Genomic DNA, 19,145 nt, shown 5'->3' with positions numbered 1-19,145 from the left:
GTGAAGAGGGTAGAAAGCTCTTTTTGGTCTGGTTCTATAGATAACGGGCTTCCCAGGTGGCGCGGGGGGAAAGAATCCTGCCAGTGCAGGAGACACAAGAGACATTTGATCCCTGCTTTGGGAAGATGCCCTGGAGAAGGAAATGGCAACGCACTAATCCACTCCAGTATTCTTGCCTGAGAAATTTCATGGACGGAGGAGCCTGCGGGCTACAGTCCACGGGGTCGCAAAGAGTCAGACACAACTGAGAGACAGAGCATGCAGCTTCTATAGACTGCCTAGGTTACTTTTTAAAAGTAAGGGTGTTGGGGTGGAGAGTGGGGGGCAAGGGGGTTACAAAACAAACAAATGAACACACACCCCCCCAGAAGCAAAAGGCTGTGCACAACCGACATCCAACTCTCCCCAGACCCCCATCCTCCAGGCCTGGCTTGAGAAAGTTTACTTCCAGACTTGGAGAAACGAGCATGTGGTTTTGGGGGCAGACGCCAATACCGCCGAAGCCGCGGGCTCAGCAAGCTCGACCGGCTACTGCTTCCTAAGCGTATTATGGTCTCGGAGAGTGAACGCTGTTTACATATTTGACGTGTTTCTTGGGTACAGGACATGAAACTAAATTATACAGCAAAGACGACGCTGGCCAAACACCGGTGCCCCCACTTAAAAGAACAATAATTTTAAAAAATAAAAAGAAGAGAAAATGAAAGACAAGGATGGAATTGGGTCTTGCGGGAGCCTGAGTAGACGGCAAGGAAGGAGGGAAGGGGTCTGGTCCTGAAGGGATGAGGAGGGAGGGACGATGCGGAGAATACAGACAGCAAGATGGGAGAGGAGTGGGCTGAGAGATGCAAGAAAGACAATGGCCTAGGGATCTTGCAGGAGGGGCTGTGGTGTGAACTGGCCCGGCTGTGTCTGCTCTCTGCAGAGAACCAGTGGAAGCCGCCCCAAACCACAAAGCCTGGCTTGCTCTTGGGCTGCAAGACAGGAGTCAACTGGCAAGCAAGAGCTCTCTCTGCTCCATGAAGCACCTTCCTGGTAACCCGTGCGTGTCTGCTGCGCAGGCCAGCACACCCTCCCCTGTCAATGCACGTGTCTCTAAGAATAACTCCACGTGCCTGCATACCACAGTGGTTTGCCCAAGTTTTTCTTTCCTTCTTAGAAGTACCTGTGTCAGGGTTCCCTGTCCTCCAAGGACACTACAGATGACTTGAGGGTAGTGGTTGAACACTTCCTCTCAGCCTCGACTCCCTGCTGAAAAGGATGTTCTAGACATAGTGAAAGATTGAAGGCAGGAGGAGAAGGGGACGGCAGAGGATGGGATGGTTGGATGGCATCACCGACTCCACGGACATGAGTCTGAGCAAGCTCCAGGGATTGGTGACGGACAGGGAAGCCTAGTGTGCTGCAGTCCATGGGGTCACAAAGAGTTGGACACGACTGAACTGAACTGAATGGAGACATAGTAGGTTCACAATAAGACTATAGTGGGTGTTAAATCCAAATATCAGAATTGCTTTCTAACAGATAGGGATTGAGGGGTTTAGGGAAGTTTTTTCATCACAGCCAAATCTTAAGTGAAATAACACCAACAGACTCTCAAAGTCTCTCTGCTTAGATTTCTGTAGTCCTAAAGACTGCGTTTCTTTAAAAATAACAACACAGAACTCAATATTTCCTCACTGGATCCCTCAGTTGCTAAAACTCCATGGACAGAAAGAAGCACTTCTTTAAAAAGGTTTTAGTTGCTAGCAGAAGGAAACCTACATCTGTGGACCCACTGTCTCAACATCTGCGGACCCACTGTCTCATCCTTGACCAACGCCTGCCATAGGAATGCTGCCACTCCTGTTTCACAGATGGGGCAGAGGCAAGGAGAACCGGCTTGCTTGGAGGGACAGAGTCGGTAATTGGTGACTCTAGAATCAGAAGCCAGGTTGAGCTGATCCTGAACCTCATTTTTTTTCTATAAAACTCTCATCATTCAAAGTTGGGAAGGCACAGTCATAATGTCTAGCATTTATTGGTTTGAATAAAGCTTGAAACAGCAAGTGACTTAAGAAGGGAGAAAAGAAGAGGGGTGGAGGAGAGTCTGGTGGAGACCTTCGCTGGGGTCATGAAAAATTTGATAGATTTAAAGTCCGCCCCCCCAACCCACATTTCCATATCAAGTCCAGGATGTTATAACCACCAGGGCAAAGGGGTCCTTTCTGAGGCAGAAACTGGCTTTTAGTCTTCTGGAGGGATTTTTGGGTGCCCCACACCAATGGGACAGACTGTAACAGACCATAGGACTAGCTGTTTTGTCTCCTTAGATGACTCACACATGTGCTCTTGAGAAATTATTCAGAAACCACCAGAAGAAAGCAGATCCCTTGGGTACTTGGGAAAACTGCTTGGAATCCTCTCTGACATTTTGGCGCATCCCTTTGGCTTCCCGCTTCCCCCACCACCAGCGGATGCTGTCCCATTTCACCAGCGAGAAGAGCTGACCACACTGGTGAAGGGATACGTCTCTGCAGGGGCCTCAGCACTGGGTACTGAGCCCACAGTTGTCCCCCTCCCCAGCCCTTTGCCAATATGAGCATCAGCAGAGAACGGCTCATCCAGGCAGAATGTCCACATGGGGCTGTTTCAATGCAGTACCAGTAGCTGGTGCAAGAAGAGAAAGAAGTAGGAGAAAGCGTGGCACAGGTAAGGACATCCACCTACTGCACGCAGGGAAGGCAGCTCCTCATTCTGAGATGAGAAGCAAAACTTGAGTTTCATAAGGTGCTTCAAACCCGTCTTTCAGGCGGTGCTCCTAGAGGTCAGTCCTCATCCTCAAATAAGCATCTGATCTGTTGGTGCCCAGCTCAGAACCTCAGAGAAGCTCCTCACTGCACTTGGAATAAAGTGCAGGGACTTCCCTTGTCCAGTGGTTAAGACTTCACGTGCCCATGGCAGGGGGCCTGAGTTCAGTCCCTGGCCAGGGAGCTAGATTCTCCACGCCGCTAAGAGTTTATGTGCACAACTAAAGATCCTGCACATCCCAACAACGACCCAGCATCCCGGGGGCCACAACTGAGACCTTGAGCAGCCCATAAATAAATAGTGAAGTCTAAATTTCAAGCATCTGAAGGCGGGTGCCACGTCATTTTCATAGCCCATCTCTCTTGACATCCCCTGGATCTCATTTTTCATTTCCCCCTGAATTTCTTATTGACCTTTTTTGGATGCCTGTCTCCCTGTCTCTCTGTCTCTCTGACATGATCTTCCTTTCAACACCCCTCTACTACCCCAGATTATCCTTCCAGTCACAGCTCAGCGATCACACCCAGAGGAAATATTCACCCACCCTCCCCTTGACTCCTCGGTCCCAGCACGTCCTACCCTGCACCATGGGTGCCAGTGGAAAGATCTCTTGTCCTTATGTCAGAGAGCCCAGTGGATTTCTGCTCCCTTCCTCTGGACACAAGGACGCAGGAGACGCAGATGAATGGTCCCTGCATCTGGGCCTACAACTCGGTGGCACCAGGGAGCGCGCATCTCTTGCAAGTCCCTTACCAACATCTCAAGGCTTCTCAGGTAGAGCACATGCTTTCGTGACAAACCTGCAAACGCAGCCAAGTTTCCCCTTCCATCTACAATTGTCCTGCTGGTGTTTTGCTTCATGTTCTTTCCCACAATCCATTAATAATTAGCCATGGAGCCAAAAATCTACACTCAGGGTTCAGCAACTTGAAACGTTTCCTGAGCTTCTCCCATATTTTCATAAACGTGTTTTAAGTGACTTTCTGGAAAGGGCAACACTTAACGTGAAAGAATGACTGCCCCTAGGTAGAGATGTTGGTGGCATGGCAGAAATAGTGGGCCCATACTGGGGGTCCTGGAGAGGGGGTTCCCACTTTCCTCGAGGTACTTGAATGCGCGCTAGGCAAGAAAACACGCAAGTGGCAGGCTTCCTCGTCTGTTCTCCTGTGTCAGCCACGGAAGCGGGCGTGAGCTGACTTGTCCTGCACCCAGGCTCCTGTGACGAACCCCGCGACCTGAATCCTGGTTCTGCCGCGGTCTCTTCAAAGGGCGCACCCCACCCAACTAGTCAGTCTCCCGGCTCCCAGAGCCTTACTGTCCCAATCTGTCAGATGAGAGCAGCAATTCCTACTTTTGCAGTAGCTTAAGTCGGATTCAAGGAATTTGACGCGGAGCCTAGCCGAACTTGGAAAATATTATTTTTATAATTTGTCCAGGACCTTCTGAAAGTGGGCAAAGGACTTTTCCATCCCTACATGCTGGCTTTCATCCCTGCTGGCTGAGTAAGCTGATAGCAGTGCGGTTTCTTCCTCAGGGAAACTCCCTCTGAATCTCAGACTCTTGGGTCTTGGCTGCTATTTCTAGCTGGACACACCCCTCCCATGGAATAGTGAGCACTGTGAGGGCTACAAAAGGACCAGCGCTTCTCCGGAGTTTCGCAAAGTGCCTGCTCTAGCCCTGAGTGTGCAGGAAACACTTGTTAATGCAACTGTGCTTATTCACCCAACCAAACGCTGACTGAGCTTCTGTGCTGTGTGGCTCACTAGAATGAGGGTGCAGAGAGGAGGCCTGACACGAACCGAAGACGGAATTAACATGCACTACCCGATACATGGGAAACGAACAAAACCACCACCGTGACAAACAGTGCTAAGCTTTCTCTCTGCATTGACTCCCTTAATCCCCACCAAATCGATGCCACCATTCTCTCTTTCCAGAAGAGAAAACTGAGGTTCCTGGAGGAATAACTGGCTCAAAATTCCCAAATAAAAAGAAAAGCTATGCAGGCAGGGCCACCTTTGCACGACTTCCACTTGACCCCACGGATGTCTGTGTTTTCTACCTGCTTACATTCCTCAGGGCAGGACCCCTTCATTTGCCCATTTAGTCAAATGTATAAGTCAACAAATCCATCAAGACAAATTATGATTTGTATTTTAATAGAGGCACACCATGTTCTGGATATGCCAAGGAACAGGTACTAGCGATTCTCAGTGAGGTGGCAAAGGATTGATATGTCTAATCATGGGTCAGTGGATGCAAAGTCAGAATCAGTCACAAAGAAAGGCGAGATGCTCAGGGCTTCCTGTGTGACCACCAGCTCAGCCTGAGTGCCTTGTGATGGCAGCTTACTGCATCACAGGCCCTCCTTCTCATTGCGGATAGCGCTTGATCTAAGCAAGGTTGTCTTTACTTTGGCTCTGAAACTACAGCCCTGGAAATGCTTAGTTTAAATGTTACCCTCAAAGGATCAACCAAATAAATTGGTTGGTTGACTGCAGGTCCATAATCCCTGGGAGAGCACTGCGCATTCCGATAGCCTTTGCATCTCCACCACCTCCTGTGCGGGAGGAGGAAGGGGACTGTTTGGACAGGAGGAACCTGGCTTGGGAAGAAATGCAGTGGGGGGCGGGGTGGGGGGCAGGATGAAGGAATCTCTGCAGCTCTCTTTGGCAGCCTGTGGTGTAAAGCACAGCGAAATGTGAGACCTGGAGACCAAATGAGAACAAGACGGGATCTTTGCAAACACTTAAACCAAGCTGTGCTGAGTTTCCCAGAAGAGAGATAACTCTGTACTTTCATTTTTGTTCTGTCTCAGGGACCTCTTGAATTCCAGCAGGGCCAGGAAGGTGCACGGCCAAAACATCCCAAGAATGTCTCTTATTATAGGATGTTCAGCCCGATGCACACAGCCAGGGAGGTTTGATGCTTCTGATAACATTTGGATATAAGACTCGATGTTCGGGCGGAGGAGCTTCAGTTCAGTTCAGTTCAGTCGCTCAGTCGTGTCGGACTCTTTGCTACAACATGAATCGCAGCACGCCAGGCCTCCCTGTCCATCACCAACTCCCGGAGTTCACTCAGACTCACGTCCATCGAGTCAGTGATGCCATCCAACCATCTCATCCTCTGTCATCCCCTTCTCCTCCTGCCCCCATCGCTCCCAGCACCAGTGCTAACCAAATTTGGGCATCTTGTTTAAGGGGGATGGACAAGCAAGACTGGGGACTTTGAGAAGTGGAGGGTTCATGCAAAAATGGAAATGAAAATTTTAATCATTTTCTAGACTCATCTAGCACAGAGAGGTGGGGTCTCTGCAGTAGCCACAGTGACAGCCTGCCTGCTGACTCCGACAGGGCTATGCCTCTCGAAAGCATCCTCATATTATGGTCTTACACATTCATAAGGTCGAGGTTGGGTCTCCTTCTTCTTTGGTTTCTTCCATGGGCTCCAGCACAGAGCCAGGATCATAACTCCAATAAACACCTGCATTTATCATTTTTGCAGCATCAGGGGAAATACAGAGACTAGGACAATACTGACTTATAAAGAAGAAACGGATGTCACTGTGGTCATTTCATCACTCTCCAAGTGGACAGAGTGTTCCAGTGAACACCAGGGTACCAGCAACAGGGATGCCTAGACAGAGTGGGAGCAGCCTGAGCTCAAGCTGTGAGCAGTGCCTGGGAGATTTTTGCTGTCGCTGTTCATCAGCTAAGTTGTGTCTGACTCTTTGTGACCCCATGGACTGCAGCACACCAGGCTTCCCTGTCCTTCACAACCTCCTGGAGTTTGCTGAAACTCATGTCCATTAAGGTGGTGATGCCATCCAACCATCTCATCCTCCATTGCCCCCTTCTCCTCCTGCCCTCAGTCTTTCCCAGCATCAGGGTCTTTTCTAATGAGTCGGCTCTTCGCGTCAGGCGGCCAAAGAATTGGAGCTTCAGCTTCAGCATCAGTCCTTCCAATGAATACTCAGGGTTGATTTCCTTCAGGATTGACTGGTTTGATTTCCCTGCCGTCCAAGAGACTCTCAAGAGTTTTCTCCAGCACCATGGTTTGAAAGCATCAATTCTTCAGTGCTCAGCCTTCCTGATGGTCCAACTCTCACATACGTACAAAACTACTGGAAAAACCATAGCTTTGACTAGACAGACCTTTGTCAGCAAAGTGGTTTCTCTGCTTTGTAATCTGCTATCCTTCCAAGGAGCATGCATCTTTCATTTCATGGCTGAAGTCACTGTCTGCAGTGATTTTCGGAGCCCAAGAAAATAAAATCAGTCACTGCTTCCACTTTACCCCTTCCATTTGTCATGAATTAATGAGATCAGATGCTATGATCTTAAGCTTTTTGAATGTTGAGTTTTCAGCCAGCTTTTTCATTCTCCTCTTTACCCTTGTCAAGGGGCTCTTTAGTTCCTCCTCAAGCACCTCATGGAGTGTGCACGGTACCACCAACGCAAAGATCTATCCATCCATGGCTCTTTCCACCTGATTCAGTGACATTTTTCAGGAACCCGGCTACTCCCAGCTCCTGAACAAGACCACACATTCCCACACTCCCAGTGTCGCCTTCCAGGAGAAACTTTCCATCCTAAATTTCCCACCACAGGCTGTGTGACCTTGCAGAAACCACTCCACGTCTCAGTTTCTGCAAGGTAAGTAGTGATTCTTCCCTTGAAGAATGGCGAGGGGGTTGGTTATGAAGCATGTATGAGGGCCCAGATCCGTAGCTGGTGGACCTCGACACAGCTGGTTCCCTCCCCACTCTCTTCCCTGTGCTTCGGGATCGCTGCTTCTGCACGGCCTGTTCCTGTAGGATGCTCGCGTGTGCGTGCCTGTGTGTGTGTTTGTAAGAGACAGAGAGAGAGAGAGGAGGAGGAAAGTGGAGGAGGAATGTATAATTGGGTTAAGGGAAGGGAAGGTGCTCACAGTGCATCTAAGAAGCCCACAACTCCCTCTCTCAGGCCATCAACCTCTTGCCTGGAGGCCCTGACAGGGTGAAAATTAACCACCAGCCTCCTCTAGTCACCGCGCAGGGTGATGACGGCCAGTTACACTTCCTCCTCTTCTCTGCTGTCAGAAGGGAGCCGTGTCTACACTCCAGGAAGAGGCTTGACTCAGTCATGCAGGCTGTGCGTGTAGTGTCTGTGTGTGTGCACATGTTGGCCCGCGCATGATGGGGTTGGTGTGGGAATGGCTTCCAGGCACTCGCTTTGAGACAGGGAACTGGGGGGACTTTTGTTCTGCCAGCCCCCAGACCCCTTGTCCAGTCCTGCACCCAGGCGGCACACACCTCCCCACCCCTGACCCTGTATCCTCCAGTGAGCTGATCTCATTATGGCAAATTTAGTTACAGCTGAAGTCTCCTTGTAACAAAGATTATGTCCAAGCCCAGAGTAATGGAACCTAGTCGATTTCATTAAAATAAAATTGGTTACAATGAATAATTCAATAGGATGATTTTGTTTCCTCATCTCCTCTTTGTAGATCGAAGAGCGAGTATTTATAATGATTTTTTTAAATTGGATTGTTGTTTTGGAAGAGATAATCACCCATGATTCCTGACAGCAATTCCCCCCCCCCCCCGCGCCCCCCCCCCCCCCCCCCCCCTACTCCGCTGCCTTCCCAGACTGGAATAATTGCCTGGGCGAAGTCTCTTTTCAAATGCTAAGACTGGAAAATTCTTTCTCTCCTTTTCTCACATTAGTAGCAATAACCTTTGGTGGCTTTTAAGCACAGCTGTGAGTGCGTTAATAATACCCTTGTTTGAATGAGGTTTTTAAAACATTTCTAGAGACTGGATGGCGGTGTTGCATCTGGAATGCCTGGCTCTATCACTGGCCAGCCCTGTTGTTCCTAAAGCAAGGCACTCCTTATGAGAAAGGTAGCAATGTATGTGTTTATCTACAATCAATTAAACACACATCGCTCGAACTCCTGATCTTATCTACATCTGTGCTTGAAGATGGGGAACAAAGTAAATAAAACCTTAAAACTCTTTTCACAAAATTAGCAGCCTAAGGGGGAAGCCAGACATGGAAACAGGTAATTAGAGTTCAGACCATGGGTGTCACCCAACATGAACCCAGCAAGTACAGAGGCGGCATGGGGCAGAATGAGCGTAGGCAGGTTCATTCATTCACGCACCCAGCTAGCACTGCACAGGACAACATTAAGGAATCCCTCGCTTACATTTCTTTCCATCCTCCCCAGAAACAGAGACAAACGCGTACACAAAGAATCTGATGCAGGTAAACACAATCAGATAAGTGAACAAATGATCAAATAAACACTATAAGCGAGGTTAGGTTCTTCGTCCCTCTTCCAGTGATTCTCCCTGGGCCCCAGAAGAAGGTCCCGTGTCTCTTTCATCTAGAAACCAGGCCCCTCCACCCTCGCCCCAGCCCTCCACCGACCATGAGTCAGAGAAGCAATGTTGGAGAGGAATGGGGAGAAATAATGGCTCTCCTGCAAGGCCAGGTGGAGGCCGGCCTCTGAAACGGCTGCAGGGCTGGGTGGTAGGAAGCGTGGGCGTGTCTCTGGGAAACGGGAGTCTCGGAAGAAGGCAGGTGCACACTGAGCAGGATAATTGGAAAGGGGACTCTGGGGACAGCAGGGCCATCCCTAGAATCACAGAAGCTCTGGTGGCCCCAGTGCTCTCGCTCCCTCAACTAAGCTGATAGTCCCTTGGGGAAGAACCCTGGGACATAAATAGTGCATTCGGGAATGAGGAATGAGTCACAGCTTTTGAGTGTTGGGAAAGTCCTTGGAGATCATCCAGTTCAACTACCCTCTAATTTAAAGATGGGGAAAATGGGGCCCGGAGAAGTGGGAAGGCTAGTCCCAAGCCACACAGAGCATTCATGATGGAGATGCCATATTCAGAAGAGCGTGCTAGAGGAGGACGTGACTTGGCACCCTCCTCTGTCAAAAGTGAGACTCTCCCTGAGAATTCGTTCTTATCCCACTGAAGGCCAGTGGTATATCCAAAATGGAGTGCTTTCCCCAAATATGACTTCTAGTAGGAGACACAGGACAGTCATTACCCCTGCTATGCTAACGTTTCTTGCCCTTAAAAACTCCAAATTCAATTGCTGACAAACAAGTCTCATGAGACCTCAGAATGACCTTTGGCTATTGGCGGCGACACGGATGGACCTAGAGATTATCGTGTGCTGTCCAGGTTTGTCAAAGCTTTCTAGGAGATCAAACCAGTCCCTTCTAAAGGAAACCAATCCCGAATATCCATTGGAAGGACTGATGCTGAAGTGCCAACACTTTGGCCACCTGATGCAATGAGCTGACTCATTGGAAAAGACCCTGACGCTGGGAAAGATTGAAGGCAAAAGGAGAAGAGGGCAATAGAGGATGAGATGGCTGGATAGTATCACGGACTCAATGGATATGAATTCAAACAAACTTTGGGAGATAGTGAAAGTCAGGGAAGCCTGGAGTGCTGTAGTCCATGGGATTGAAAGAGTCAGACACAACCTAGCGATTGAACCACAACGGAGGTATGGTCAAGCGGCCATGTCCAGTGACACTACCCTTGTGATGGGCAACCTTGAGGGGCAGAGCAGCGATTTGGAATGTCTGCAGGAAATGTCATGCACGGCTGGGCGCTTACCTGGGACGCTGCTGGTTGGCCGATGATGACCCAGCCTGGGCACTGCTGGTCTTGGTGGGACACTGTAGCATTGGATGCCCACTGATCCAGGAACCCCTGGGGCGTGTAGACACCACAGTCCTTGATGCTGGTTTTTTGTTCAAACTCCTCACATACCCCGTCACCATCATGGAAATAGCACCGGCTGGGTTCATCTGTGGGAGACAGACACAGAAGGGACAGAACAGATCAGTGTTTGTTCTTTGGCCCTGGTTGCCACCAGCAGTTACGGAATCAGATACACAGAATCATCAGCACAATCAAGCCCACCACTGATGGTCACCACTGACTGTTACTCAGGCTGTGAGTCACTGATGGTCACCACTGACTGTTATTTACAATGGAGATCTTGCCATAGGAGGCAACACTGGTGAATCTGGAGGACATTACATGAAGGAGAAACACCGTACAATTCCACTTATATGATGCATATAAAGCAAACTCACAGAAGGAGAGAGTAGAATGGTGACTGCCAGGGCCTGGAAGGAGGGGGGCTGAGATTTCAAATCCACTGTTCAAACAGTATAAAGCTTTGTTATGCAAGATGAATAAGTTTTAGTGATCTGAGGTACAATACTGTGATGATAGATTTTAAAAAGCTGTATATACACTTACAAATTTAAGAGGGTAGATCTTGTATTATGTGATTTTTACTACATAACATACACGCACATTAACAAAGACTTCCACCTTCATACCTCTTGCGAGCCCCACAGTACCTTTGTGAGAAAGATATTATTGGTTTAGTTTTCTACATTGGGAAATTGCAATCCTGCATGTCTTAAATAACTTGCCCAAGGTCATGAAATGTGTTCATGCCGGATCCTGATTTTAAACTCAGGCTTTCGCTGTCCAAGTTCTAGGTACATTATCTGCCACTGTAGCACTTCGTAGTCTTAAACTGACTATTTTGACTATTTAACTGTAAATAGGATTACAGGCTGACATAGAGTGAACTGTTATATGAGAGCCTCTGGCATCAGCCCCAGGTCTGTAACTGAATTGCTCTGTTCCTTCAGACAAATCTCTTTCCCTCTTCTGGGCTCAGTCATCATTGAAGGGGGTGAAACTGCTGAAACTCCAGGAGCCCTTCCTGTCTAAGGTGCTATCTTCTAGATATTTGCTGGATATCTTAGGTATTTCAGTTAAAGGCCAAGTGAGTTCTCAAGCTCCTATGTAACTCAAATCATAGCCAGGAGTTCTGCTTGGGACAGTTTAAAGCTGCAGCTGGCTGCAATGACTCTCCGTGAGCTGCAAGAACAAAACTCAAGGGAAACAGAGTTAGCTGGATGCCTTCTTTTTAAGAAAATTTTTTTTTAACTTTTAACTTTTATTGGGCTATAGTCAATCCAGTGGAAAAGATCCTGATGCTGGGAAAGATTGAGGGCAGGAGGAGAAGGGGATGACAGAGAATGAGGTAGTTGGATGGCATCACCGACTCAACGGATGTGAGTTTGAGCAAACTCTGGGAGATAGTGAAGGACAGGGAAGCCTGGCGCGCTGCAGTCCATAGGATCACAGAGTCAGACGTGACCTAACAACTGAACAACAACATAGTCGATTGACAATGTTGTGATAGTTTCAGGTGAACAGCTATACATATACATGTATAGCTGGATGCCTTCTAAGCAGGTAGGACCTATACAGTACATGCTTCTTGATGTTTCAGAATAGAGTAACACAAGGAGAAATCTGGAGGTAGCTGTCCAAAAGCGATCATCTGGCCAGGTACACCTTCCCAGTTCCTCTAGCAAAGCTAAGTACTCCCTCCTGTGTGGATTCCTATTTTACAAAGATCCCCATCATAATCTGCCTGCAACGTGGGACACCTGGGTTTGATCCCTGGGTTGGGAAGATCCCCTGGCGAAGGGAAAGGCTACCCACTCTAGTATTCTGGCCTTGAGAACTCCATAGACTTTATAGTCCATGGGATCGCAAAAAGTTGGACACGACTGAGCGACTTTCACTTCACTTCACCGTCTTAACACTCTCCCCGCTGTATTGCCATCGCATTTTCATGTAGCAGCTCCTTCAAACAGCACACTTGGAGAGTGGGAGAGAATGTCTGCATAAATTCTGCCCAGGCAAGAGGCACCTCTCCTGAGAAAATCTGAATATCACAGAGCTTACGGTCACCCTGAGAATGCCGCTTGGTCTAGGACATTCTTCCCTGACTCACTCTGAAAGAATAGAGTGAAGCCTCATTTAACACCAGGGTTTGGTTTCTGCCCCTCGTACTCGGGAGGGGTGTGTGTGTGCGTGTTGCTCAGCTGTGTCCGACTCTTCCTTACTCCATAGATGGTGGCCTGCCAGTTTCCTCTGTCCATGGGATTTCTCAGGCAAGAATACTGGAATGGGCTGCTATTTCCTTCTCTGGGGGATCTTCCCAACCCAGGGATAGAACCCAGTTCTCCTGCACTGCAAGCAAATTCTTTGCTGTCTGAGTCACCAGGGAAACTCATATTAGGTATGTAACTTTGCACAATCAGCTTCACTTTTCACCCTCTGGCTTCCTATCTGTAGTACAGAAACCAGCAAGGACAACCTCTCAAGATAGCCATACAACTTTAATAAGAAATGGACATAAACACACAGTGTATATCTTAAAATAATGGTCAAGAGAAAAAAATACTCTTCTCGTAAGGGTTTAATTTATTCCTAAGTGGCTGAATTGAATCAGCTTGTAAAATCAGTATTCATTTGAAACACTTTCAAGAGGCATTCCTTCAAATGGAAAGAGCCTGGGTCAAGTAGAACTAAGACTTGAATTTCTGTGATGCTGACTATCTGAAAAAAGGAATCATTGAATTCAGGGGCCGCAGAATTTTGAGCCCCTTCCAAGCTCCAAAATCCCTTGTTTATTTCTGCAAACAGTTTACATAGTGAAATGCTATCAAAAGAGCCAGAATAAATCAATCCGTTATAATTCAATTATTTAAGGATGAGTTTAAGCCAGCTGAGGACTCCAGTGACCAGTAGCATGCCTGGCAGGTCAAGTACAGGAAGAATACAGGCTCAGCACTTCTCAGTAGCTCCAACTTCTTGGTCATTGTGGCCAACTCACAAATAATAAAACTCACCCTGATCTGAAAGTAGCAAGTCATCCGTCCAGACTTTACTCCCAATAAAGGGAACTGCATAGGGCATAGGTTTTGGGCATCAGGCAAAGTCAGGTTCAAGACTCTTGAGAGTCCCTTGACAGCAAGGACATCAAACTAGTCAATCCTGAAGGAAATCAACTCTGAATATATTGGAAGAATTGATACTGAAGCTCCAATACTTTGGCCACCTGATGTGAAGAGCCTACTCACTGGAAAAGACCCTGATGCTAGGAAAAGATTGAAGGCAAGAGCAAAAGGAGGTGACAGAGGATGAGATGGTTGGATGGCATCTTCAACTCAATAGACATGAGTCTGAGGAATCTCTGCGAGATAGTGAAGGACAGGGAAACTTGGCGTGCTGCAGTCTATGGGGTCACAAAGAGTCGGACATGACTTTGCTATTGAACAACAACGAAGCTAGCTTCAAGTGCTAATCCTGCCATACGCAAGTGCCATAGGGCTTAAATAACCTAAGCTCTCTGAACTTCATTTCCCCATTCAAAAAGAATAGATAATAATATCTATCCAGTGTTGTTGCAACGGTTTCATGTGATGAGGTGTACCATCCCAGACCCTTCCCGCATTTTATTGAATGGAAAACTGAAAACCGTAGGAGCAAAGAGACAAGGCATTTATTTGCCTCCAGACAACAGAGCCAGTTGGTGGAGGCCTAGAAGCAGGAGCCTGGACTCTCTATATCAAGCAGAGAGATCTTCCCCTGCACATCTCATCTACAGGATCATGAAGGCACACCCCCTTGAGCATAAGGTCATGAGGTTGTCTGACTCTTGGTACCACCTCCCTTCTCCTCTAATATGAAGACAAATCGGGTGCGATTATGATGGGAAGATTGCATATGACCTGCTTTCTAGGGTACACTGATTTATTTCCTCAAAGAGACCACACCGTGGCAGGAACTGGAGCTAGAGATGAGTTCTTATGAAGGCTGGTTCCTTCCAGATAGATAGGCAGAGGGAGCCTTAAAAGAGAGAGAGGAAATGAGGCTAAAGCTGGGAGGAAGAGAGACTGAGAGATGCGGGAGAGGGAGGGATGGGGGAGGGAGGAGGGGAGAGAGCAAGGGACTTGTTTTCCCCCTCAAGATTCTGCTGACAAAGCTACTGAGAGTCCCTTTTTTTGAATAACATCCCTGCACTCTGCTATGCAGTTTCTCTTGCTACGAGCATCCCAGGGGCCCTTCAGCTGCGTCCGCCAGTCTTCATCTAGGGAATTCTCTCTCCCTCTCTACTCCCATGCCCCCAGTGCCGAAGAAAGCGGGGTGAGGAATGGAATACAAATGTGTGGGCCAGGAAAAACAAAGGCAGCAACAAAACAATCAAACAAAACCCGCCTTCCTGCTTTCATGACCCCAATTTCCTCAGTGCTTCTTGAATGCTTTCTGCGGGGAGCTGAGCAGGTTGCAGGGAAAAAGAGTTTGAAGTCAATACCAAGGTCAAATGATCGCCCTGCCCCTCTGTCTTCTCCAGTAGTAGCTACGTGGCATTGGTGATAATACATCCCATCGGGAGGGGTATTCTGAAAACAAATACTGGCTGAATGAATGAATGAATGAGGAAAATTCAGTACCCTCAATGCACATATTCTTGTCCCAATATAGTTGAGGCTCTGTGCACTGTGAAGTGTTTCTTTCGACTGGGTCTCGGGGTGAAGGGATGGGAGCAGTGACTTGCTTACAGTGGAATTCCAGTGGGCAGTCTGATTACTCCATCTCACCCCATCTTCCCGTGACACCAGGCAACTCTCCACTTCAGATTCCCTTCCTTTCACGTAGTGACAGACTTAGGAATCTGCTCTAGCCAGCTAGGAGACTTCGTGTAGGGGGGGAGACACAGCCAAGTCTCTCTTCCCTGGCTGAGTTTTCAGTTGGCAGGGGTGAGCTCAGCTCCAGGAGCCCACAGATGGACGCTCTGTCAGTGGACAGACACAGCTGATGTTGCTTCTCACTGACTTAATTTTCAATTCCCATCAGTCTGGAGCATCAGGATGAACTCCCTTGCCTCTGTTCCCCTGAAGCATGTCTGAAGGACACTATTTAAGATAAGCAGGGACTGTCATACCTAATCGAAACCTTAACAAGCCAGGTCTCAGAGAAATGAGACAAATTTACTTTTAAGTATAAGCAAAGGCTGTTATCTGAACTATTGTTAAAAGCTCTCATCCTTGAAGTCAGAAACCCTGGATTCAAGCTCCTTATCTGTCCCTGATTCCTGGGTGAACATGGGCTTGGTATTTCACCTCCCTGTGCCTCAGTTTCCCCATATGGAAAAGGAAAACAAGATTACCTTTTAGACTGCCTCGACAAAGTGCTGGGTATACTCAAACAGCATAATGGACACCAATGAAAAGTGATGCAAGTCTTAAAGGCGCAGGGCTTCTTCTTAACCATGATGATACTGGGGTGAGGTAGGGGTTGGAGAAGTCTTCTTAATTAGAAATTTGGTATCCAGTCACTAAGTCGTTTCCTACTCTTTTCAATCCCATGGACTGCAGCGTGCCAGGCTCCCCTGTCCTTCACTATCTCCCAGAGTTTGCTCAAATTTCTGAAATGTCTACTTTTTATTTACACAGCCCTAGATCCTAGGGCGTCTTCAGGAATAGAAATGATTGAAGAGAGTGCATGGGCTATTTTCAATTTAAATAGCCAGAAACAGAGTCAACTAAAACAAACAAAAAGGGTGGGGGAAGTAATAACCTAAGGAAAAAGAGAATAATTACTTAGACCAGAACTATTTCAATCCAACTGGAGAATGTTAATTAACTTAGCTTGATTAGAAACTTTGCTAATTTATTAGACCAGTAGAATCCTTGAGATTCCACAGAACTTACAGACTAGTGGTAAACACAAGAAAAGCACTTAAAGCATAAAATGTGATTGAAAAATGGCCTCTGATCATGGCGATCATGATGCCGATGATTCTGGAGCCGAAAGCAATTATTTCATTTTATGTATGGGAAAACCGAGGCTCATAAAGTTGAAGTCATTTTCTGAAGGCTTCAGAAAAAGTTTCTGGGAGATACAAGACTAGAACATTAGTTCTTAAACCCATAATACAATTCCTTTTCTACGGTACCATGCTACCTTATTATATCAAGTTTTCAGTATATAATTATGGCATCCAAAGGGTATCTTTATCCAAGTTCACTATCACTTTTGAGAATCTCTGGTTTCTGTTTTCACAATAGCCCCTGGTACCGGCTTAGTAAGCCTGAAGCTATTGGGATTACTAAGTCAACAGTCCAATAAGGGAAAAGCAAAAACCAAAAACTACCTGCAGATGGAGAAATGAGAGTTACAAGCAATAGGAGACAGATGACAGATTTGACTTAGGTCTCAATGAAGACCCAGGGATTTGAACGCGCACCTTTTTTGGCGGCCTGCCTTCCAAATGATGGGTAGATTTACCCGTCTTTCTCAACTTCCCATGTCTGAAGATGGGTCAACTTTTGAGAAATTAGCATCTGTTTCTATTTCCAGCTGAGGAAACAGGATTGGCATCAGGATATTCTCTGTCAGTCCAATGATGACTATTTTTTTCAGAAGAAATATTATTTTCTTTTTTAAGTTCAGCTGTTTGTTTAGGGATGGGTCCAACCACAACAAGCTTCAGGCCACGTAACAGTTCATCCAAACAACAACAAAAAGAGTCCAAAAAATGCACAATCTTTGTGTCCAAATAATATCTTCTTGGAACGGAGGAAACTGGATGGAGTAATTAACCGCCAAAGGTTTATAAAGGGGACGCTTGAGATGGTCTGGTGGGCTATCTTGGCAAATGTTTCCTCTGGAACAGAAATATCTGGACTTTACATTGCCTATATTTTAAAGACTTCAGGTCAATCGCTGACCTCACTTCATTCTATTCAAACCTAGGTTTTTTCTTAACTTCCACCACCAGATCAGCCTGTTCGGAGTACAAAAGTCAGGGTGGTGAAGGGCTTCTAAAGAACCATGAACCCGCTAACAAGCTTCAGATGCCGATTAGGTCTACTGAATCTGAGGAGCTTAAGTGGGTTTCTGGTTCCTTTCAGGGTTGGCCATCTGCCAAAGTAGGCCAGAAATCCCTTTCTGCGTTTCCCTGTGACAGCCAGGCACCACTGAGCCAATCTCAAGTGGTAGCAGGAGAAGAGTGAATCTGGGTGGGGTCTCCAATGATCACTCCGCCTCCACGGTCACAGAGAGCATCTTCCAGGGAACCACTCACCACTTACGACCCTCTCACCGTGGCTTTGGGTCCTCCTCACTCCAACACCTTCTCACAAAGCAGCCTACAGTGATTCATCTAGAATCTAAAGCTGGTCCAGTTTGAAATTCTCAATTGACTCCTGCAAAATCTGAGCCTCCCCATCTAGCACTCAAGCCCTTTTGTCATCCAGCTCCAACCTCCCCATCTGCTCTCATTTCCAACCTCACCTCTACTCTAAAAGCATAGAGCTCCTCTCCAGAACGCACACCTCAGAGCTGCCCACTCCCATCTTATCTCCTTAGCATGAAAGGCTAGTCCCTGCCTACAAGTCTCCTGTCAAGGTCTAATCCTAATATCTTCAGCTCCATGCAGCCTCATCTGTCACGCTTCCGCATCACTGCTGTCCAGCAAAAACTATTTCACTCTGTTCCCTGACTTATGATTCTCTATTTCCAAACCAGCAAAGCAGGATATTGCCTAGGCAAATTTTTAATTAAAAAAGTAAGCAATGTACATAAAAAAAAATTTTTTTTTTAATAAACTCCCCCCCCCCCTTTTGGTCACATTTCCCTTCCCATGATTCATAGTGAAATTGACTGAGGACTATCTAAACTTGCATTTTCCACTTTCTCTCTGACAATTCACTCTTCAGTTCTCTCCCATCTAGCTTCTGAACTCACCTCGCTCACGCTCACACACACACACACACACACACACACACACACACACACAGAAAACGGTCTTGTCAAGATCACCACTGACTCAATGTTGCCAAAACCAACTACAATATCCAACAGTCCTGAAACATGAAGAAGTCATCCATTCCTTCCTTCCCAAAGCATTTCCCCTGGATTCCATGACAACATGCATCCTAGTCCCCCTCTAGCTGTCAGACCTTCCCACACAGACTCATCTGCTAACTCTGCTTCCGTCTGCTAAATGCTGCCAGTTTTCAGGGCAAGGTCTTGGGCTCCCTTTTCCTATCTGTCTACATTGTCTCATCTAGTCCCAATATTTAAATAAAAACGTAAAGGACTGATGCACCAATGACTCAAACATCTCTTTAGATATGACCTCTGAGTCCCAGCCCCCTGCAATGACATCTCTACTTAAATACCTATTTAAAGTCATCAGTAAATCAACAGGTCTAAAACACAAGTAATGGCTTCTTCCCCAATTTCTTTTTTTTCCCATCTTAGTAAATGATAACATTGCCCGACAATGGCCAAACTAAAAATCTTCTGAGTCATCTCACCTGTTATTTCTTTTCCGTCCACCCTCTAATACCACATACAGTTCATGAACACATCCTGTAGATTCTTTTGTCTCAGGATATTCCAAAAAGATCCACTGCTGTCCAGTCACCAACACCCTTAATCCAAG

The 19,145-nt window shown here is 47.1% G+C and overlaps 1 protein-coding gene across 1 annotated transcript in view; it reads right to left on the bottom strand.

Annotated features, from left to right (window-relative positions):
- The window catches only part of PAPPA (pappalysin 1), a 256,271-nt gene that overhangs the window by 95,268 nt on the left and 141,858 nt on the right, over positions 1-19,145 (bottom strand). Inside the window, exon 10 of the mRNA XM_052645172.1 lies at positions 10,421-10,614. Coding sequence (XP_052501132.1) covers positions 10,421-10,614 — 194 coding nt within the window. The remainder of the gene's footprint in view (positions 1-10,420; positions 10,615-19,145) is intronic.

The sequence above is a fragment of the Budorcas taxicolor genome, chromosome 8 (genome assembly GCF_023091745.1).
Source record: "Budorcas taxicolor isolate Tak-1 chromosome 8, Takin1.1, whole genome shotgun sequence".
In the NCBI taxonomy this organism is placed as follows: Eukaryota; Metazoa; Chordata; class Mammalia; order Artiodactyla; family Bovidae; genus Budorcas; species Budorcas taxicolor.
The sequence above is the reverse complement of the archived record's forward strand: the minus strand, read 5'-3'. Positions and strand labels throughout refer to the sequence as shown.